The sequence below is a fragment of the Quercus robur genome, chromosome 7 (genome assembly GCF_932294415.1).
Source record: "Quercus robur chromosome 7, dhQueRobu3.1, whole genome shotgun sequence".
NCBI classification, from domain to species: domain Eukaryota; kingdom Viridiplantae; phylum Streptophyta; class Magnoliopsida; order Fagales; family Fagaceae; genus Quercus; species Quercus robur.
The window spans coordinates 35,665,213-35,672,512 of record NC_065540.1 but is presented as its reverse complement, the minus strand read 5'-3'; the positions used below and the strand labels follow the sequence as shown (position 1 = coordinate 35,672,512).

Below are 7,300 nucleotides of genomic sequence, written 5' to 3'. Positions count from 1 at the left end.
TGGGAGATTTACTGAGGTTTAGTCCATGGAGTAGAGGCTTAGGCTAATAGGCCCAAGTTAGAGCGCTTATGGATAAGCCTCTGGGGGTCTGGGGGCAACGCCCCCGGGAAAATTTTTTTGGCCCATTTAGCCCATTGTGGAGCCGCCTTTTGTAATTAGGGTTTTTTATGGAGTCAGTTGCCGTGTTTCATATATAGAGAAAATATTGTAGTCGCATGTTATATTGTATTCTTCCTTGAAAATAGTGAAATCCCTGCAACTCCGTGGACGTAGGCAAATTGTCAAACTACGTAAATATTGTCTTGTGCGTGTGATTGTTTTTTTCTTTGGTGTGTGTTTTCTCTATTTTTTTGTTTCTCACAGGTTGGGAATTCGGTGAAATTCCTTACAACTGGTACCAAGGTGGCGGTCTTACATAAAAATAATCGTCAAATTTGCGGCCTATTAGGGCCTCCCATCTTCTTCATTTACTAGGCACAAATTACAGCGCACATCTCCTTCAAAGGTTTTCAAGGTGGCACCGCTGGACTTGGCCTTGAAGCGAAGATAAAAATGACCCAATGTCCACCTCATCTTCACCAATCTCACAAACTCAAAATCTGTTTTCTGCACCAATTGTTCAAAATTTAAGATTATTACAACATACATTAATAAATAATTAAATATGAAGAAGAAGAAGAAGAAGAAAAAGACCTTCACTTTGTTGTAGCGCTTTATCATCGTCTGTGCATAGCCAGAAAATCGATTTCGGTCTTTCTCATCAACCTGCAGAAGAAGCAAGTTTAATTAAAATCCTTGTCATTTCTTTTCTTTCTACTAAAAAAAGAATATCACACAACACGTACGTACGAACCGCACTCGCTGGGAACCATAAGTCATGTATCTCTCTGATACCTGCGGGTTCCTCTTTGGTACCTATGATTTCAATTCTACGAAAACAGGGTACAACCACTGGTGAGCATTCCATGTTTTCAAAGGATGGGAGGTTTTTCAGGGGAGAGGTTGGGGCTAGGGTCTTGGCACTCTTTCTTGGGCTTGGGTTTGTTTCTTCGTCTTCGTCTTCTTCCCTGGAAAGGTTTTTGAAAGAAAGTGATTCCATCATATTCCTGTGTCTTTTACTCTGGAGGCTGTATTGGTAACTCTCGAAGGATTCTTGTTTTTCTTCTTCTTCTTCTTCTTCTTCTTTTTCAGTGCGCCTAAAGATTACTACCTCATAGTCCTCATACTCATTCTTCACATCTGCCATCTTCCACCAGCAATCCAAATTCTAATTTAATTCAATATAAACCCTAATTAGATTGTTTTTAATTTGTAGGTTTTTCGATTAGATTTGGTTTTGATCAACCGTCCAAATTACAGAAAAACAAACAATACGAAAAACAAGGCACAAAATTCGCATATAAAGAAACATTCCTGAGAGAAACAAATAAGTACGGCGTCGTTTTGACTGTGTTATATAAATATAAATATATAAATTAAAAGGATTCTGTCAATAAATAAATAAATAAATAATTTACCATATTAATAGATGTTTTCAAAGTAATTATTAATAAATCATTTAAAAATTTTTTTAACAATACTTTTATGGAAAATATTAAAAGTTGTCCATACAATTAATTATTACTTATTATTCCTTTTTCTATAAAAAAAATACTTTTTGAAATTGTTCATAAACTAATGCTTGAAATTTACCGGTCCTTTCTAGTCACATAGGCAAAACAAGAAAAAAAAAATTCTTTTGAAATATAAAGGTCAACCGGTGACTGACGTCTACAGGCAAAATTTGTCAAATAACATGTTTTTAGAAAAAAAAATTAAGACCATAGCACACAAATGAAATTATTTAATTATATAATACATTTTTTTGAATTCAAGTTCCAATCGGTATGAATGTATACTAATAAGTATGGATACATACTACTTGAAACTTGAGTTTGATTTAGAACTCGAGTTTAATAAACTTATGTTCAAAAAATGCATATATTATATAACTAAATAACTTTTTCTGTGTATAGAACAAATTTTGCCAACGTCTACTATTTCAATGAGTCGGGTTTAGAGATGGCTCAACTCACTAGGCATCTAAGGCCATTGCCTATGGCCCCAAGTAGAAGAAGCTCCAAGTATTACTCAAAAATCTAAAATATAAGCCCATATATTAATCAATGGATTCTTTATAAAAAAAAATATATCATAACCAATAAAAAAAATAGAAAAAATTTTAGAATAATAATTATCTTGTCTACGCATTAATTAAGCACCAAAATTTAGTCTATGCTCCTGCACAAACTAAGAATATAGAACAATCTCATAACTCTCTCCAAAACTCCAAAATAAAATTTGATTACTTGAAAAATCTCCCATAATCAACCAAAATATCTTCCCTCTCCCTGAATCGATGGTTAGAGCATTTTAGCTCCAAAACTCTTTTATCTTTCTTGAGTAGCATGGTTTACCTACTTTTTGTTTTTTTTTCCTCTTTACTGGTGGGTTAAGGACTTGGTTATTGGTTAGTTTCGTATTTGGTAAAGGAGATGAATGAAAAGGCATAGGCCTGGCCTTTTCTTAATTGTGTTACTGTACGGCACATTCAAGACTTATCTAGTCTTTCCTTTTTCTTTTTTCTTTTTTTCTTTATTCTATTTTTAACGGACAGATTTGATCACTAAAGAAAAGTCGCTAGACTTTCTCATTTTTTGTTATGCTTTATTTTTTATAGAAGTCTTCATCTTATTTGTTCGATTAGAACTAATTAATATATTATGTTTTTTTTTTCTTTTTCTTTTTGCAAGTTTTGAGGATTAGATGACCCCATTGATAAGTAATGAAAAGGATCACCTCCCGTTTTCTTCTATTTTAAAATAAACTAGTCGCTAACTCGTGCGATACACAAAAAAGCTATTAAGTTATCACTTATGATAGTGCTAAACAGCCTTAAAACCTAAGACTAACCCATGGAATGGATTTGAAATTTTTTCACAAATAAAGAAAGTGTTACGTGAAGTTTTGTGAATATGATACCTTACATTTTGTGAAAATGAGAGTCATATTTGATATATTTAATAAGCAAATAAATATCTAACGTACGTAATACTAATAGATATCTAACTCTTATCACAAAAAATAAATGTTGCACGTTAGAATTACAATCTCAAAAGTCCCTATCCTATAGTCAATACTACACATTCAATTACTAAATGAAAAATATTAATTAACCAAAAATTACTTTTTTATTTATATAAATAAGTAAACATAGATAATTATATTATAAGAATATAAGAATTAAAAGTACTTAAGATATTTGTTGCATGTCAATCGATTTGCGTTTGGGTTAGGATTAAAAATTAAAATTATTTCACTGTTCAACTTATTTTTGCTACAATTTATGAACCTCATTGCACTTTTTGGCACTATTCATAAGTCTCACTGTACTATTTCAATTAATTTTTACCTTTCTTTATAGTACTTTAAGAAATAATTTTTCAACTTCAACAAAATAAACAATATCTAAACACACCCTTAATTAGTATCATCAGTCACTACATGTCTCACATCACATTGGGCTCAAAGCTAAAAAAAAACTAATGACTTTGCCCATCTTTTATTCAAAAATTAAAACCTTTCTACTTTCCCAATGCAAGTCACGTGGAGGCTTTTTTTTTTTTTTTTTTTTTGGGTAAACATCATGTGGAGGCTTTGGAAACATAAAAAAAGAGTACAAATGTCAAAAACAAAAAGAGAGAAACTACAGAGTCTGGAGACGGACAAAAGAAAGAGGAGGAAAAGAAGAAAAAAGAAGAAGAAACGGCAGTAGAAGATGAAGGTGTGATCCCATGACCGGCGACTTGTGTTGGCAACCTGCTGCTTCAACTTGGCACAGCCCCTGTTGCGTTGTCTTCTTCTTCTCTCTCCTTTTTTTTCCCCCTTACAAATAAGAAATTTATGGAATGAAGAGGAAGATGACGAAGAGAGAGATGAGATTATTTTGGTTTTGGTAATTTATGGGTTTGGTTTGTGTTGGGTGTGTATTGTGTTTGAAGAAATTTATGGGATGAGGAGGAAGATGACGAAGAGGGAGATGGGAAATTATTTTGGTTTTGGTTTGGGTTTGTGCTCATATGTATTGTTTTGGTTTGTGTTGGGAAAGGCAGAGCATCGTGAAAGGGAAAGAGCATCAGGTTTTAGAAAACTGTTATTACGTTTTTTTTTTTTTTTAATGTCATTTTTTTAATAATATGCTGATGTGGAAATTTGTGGGAGCTTCAAAAGTTTCGGTTTTATATATATTTAGATGAGTGACAGGTGTATATAAAATGATCTAACGGTTAGGAAAAACCCAATAATTTCTCATCTCTCTTACATCTCCCTTCTCCATCTCTGGAGCTAAATTAATCTACCAAACATACCATCATTCAATTCAAGACTACCGCTATCTTCACCATCTCCACAAGGCCTCTTTGCCTCTACATCGCTGCTATCAAAAGCCACAGCTGTCGCACCATCAAGTCTGAGCCTCCCTTGAGATATGTTAGTTTTTCTCAATCCTTTTGTGAAACCAACACTGCAGATCTCTTCTTCGGCCTCCAATATGCAAAACCCAAGAGTTTGATCTCCATTTTCAGAGACACGTACCACCACGCATGGTGGCCATCGACCCACATGCCGCCACAAATTCCCTGTCGACTGGTGGTTCACAAAACCAATGCCATGGATCTCTTCTTCGGCCTCTGATGTGTAAAACCCAAGAAGTCGGCCTCCATCTTCAGCCTCACACGCCTCCACATACGGCCTAAAGTTTAGCTGTCGATCCACATGCCGTCGAAGACTGCCGTCAACTGTTGCTCCGAATCTGAAGAACCTATGCTTTACTGAAAATTTTCTATCCCTATGACAATAAATTTTTATCACTAAATTCTGACTGCAAACTTGAAAGGAAAAGATTAAAACACTACAGTTTGAAATACAATGAAGACCTAAAAGCATAGAATTCAAGCAATGTAATAGTAAAATAGGGATTTTATACATCTAGGTTTTATCCATATGAGCTTAAGCAAGCCAATTTATTGATTCAATCATCTTCTTTGGTTTATTCCTTATTGTCCATTTTGTTCTTGTAAGAAGGCTCCTATCATTTTATGAAAACACTTTTTTATGAATATTATTCTGTATAAAGAACCTAAAACAACACGAAGAATCCAATGCAAACAAGAATGAACATTTATGTCTCTCTTTTCTTTTGTTGTGAACTTGTGATGGCTAAGTATTATACTATTATTAAAATAAAATTAATCAAACAAAACCTGATAGGTTAAAGATTTTTATGGAGGAAGTGAAAGAAAAGGTCAAGGCTGTAGAAGTGCAGAGGTGCAATAGCCTCATAAGGCAATTGGAAATAAAAATCAGAATTTCAAGAGTTTGGTTTCAATAGCCCCAACTATCTTGAACCCTGACCTAACTCTCCTTTTACCCTTTTTTTTATTTTATTCAATGTATACAAAAGAGAGAACTCACCTCCTTAAGTTGGTTGATGTTGGAAGCAACCAATCAAAGATGGGGATTTTGGGGATTTTTCGACAATACAATGGCCAAGTACTGTCGGAACCATCGATCTGGCTAGTGGCTTCATTGCTTCAGAGAGACCTTCACTCCATGAGAGTTGGGACTTGGGACAGCTTCACACACGAGAAAGAGGGAGTGTGAGTGTTTTGGGGTTTGGTTTCAAGTACTAAGTTTCAGTGTTTGGGTATGAACTGGGACTGCTGTGACAATGGATTGAAGGAGAGGCAGAGAATGGGTTGAAGGAGAGGCAGAGAGTGACAACTGCATAAGGGAGAGAGAGAGAAATTTTTTTTTTGATTTTATGAAAGTTTACTCAGATTTTCTTGAAACAGTGGGCGGGTTGTGAAATTTTTTAAGGGTAAAATAGTCTTTTTGTTATTTGGTGAGGTGTCAAAGATTTAAGCCATTAGATTAAATCTATGGTTGAGAATTTTGGTATTGCACCCCATGCAATACCTAGGGTATTGCACCCCATGCAATACCTAGGGTATTGCATGGGATATGCATACATTGCACCGATACAGTCTAATCACATCATACCCACTGTTTTCAAACTCGGACCGGACCGGGAGGTCCAACTCGGAACCGAGATGAAAATTGATTTTTTAAGCATAGAGAACTGGAATTATTGTTAATTCTGTGAACCCCTTAAACCGGGGTTGGACCGCACGGTTCATGCAGAACCAATGGCATGAACCGTGCAGTCCAACCTCGGTTCAATTTTTTTTTTTTTATAATAAAAACAACTTAACACAATTCTATTCTACTTAATTAAATTATCCATCTCTTACAAGAAATATAAATATATATATATATATATATAAAATTAAAATCCTTTAAAGATATTCAACTTTACTTCAAAAATTAATCATAAATTTTAATGTTTTCATGGTTATTATTATTTTTTTTATTAACTTTCTTATTTAATTATTAAATATATGCTTGAAAATCATTAAATTTCCCTCAAATATATAGATATATTAGTCAATTTTGCTAGTTTTATAAATTTAATATCTATATTTAGGCTTTAATTAATTATTAAATTAATTATGATGTCATCACGATTCGACCCCAGTTCAATCTCAGTTCAACTTCAAAAATCTTAAACCTCTCCCTTTTACGGTTCAATGAACGGTCCGGGTTTCAAAACCATATTCATACCCAGACGTCCATGGAGCTTACCATAACTTGATTATAGGCCCGATCTAAAGAGAAACCAGTTTAGCTTACAAGGATGTTATTGCTAAGACAGACACCCCTTTCAATTATGGTGGCTTTAGGGACACTCGTATTGAAAACCAATGGCACAGTTTAATAAAATAATAATTTTCATGTCTTATGTAGATTTTTCCAATCTTCTTGGCTGCCACATCATTTTCGGAAAGTAATTAATAGGAACATGGATGAAGTCATTCCACATGTATCAAGTTTATCATAATCTTCGAAATTAATTCTTCCTATGCATGGATGATTTATTTATATTATTACTCTTTTTGCAAAGGCTAGAGATTATCTGTGATATTTAGACCAAATGTTAAATCAGTTCCAACTAAAATCAAGGAGGATATTGATGATCCTCTCTTGGTGCAAACTCTTGCTCAAATTTGATGTTTGTGATGCACATGGAAATACTTTGTATTTGAGGTAGAGTTGCTCACTCATTCCAACAATTTTAGATCCGCATGCATCTTTGTTATCATTTGTTAATAATTTGCTGTGCAATCGTTTTCTATAACTTTGA

At 33.8% G+C, this 7,300-nt stretch overlaps 1 protein-coding gene across 1 annotated transcript; it reads right to left on the bottom strand.

The window, feature by feature from the left end:
- Positions 1 to 444: 444 nt before the first annotated feature.
- Positions 445 to 1,246, bottom strand: LOC126691301 (uncharacterized). Its single transcript, XM_050386353.1, has 3 exons — positions 854 to 1,246; positions 694 to 765; positions 445 to 606 (listed from the first exon to the last, which is right to left on the bottom strand). Exons 1-3 carry the CDS (start codon positions 1,244 to 1,246, stop codon positions 445 to 447), a joined length of 627 nt encoding a protein of 208 aa, XP_050242310.1.
- Between the last annotated feature and the right edge of the window lie 6,054 nt (positions 1,247 to 7,300).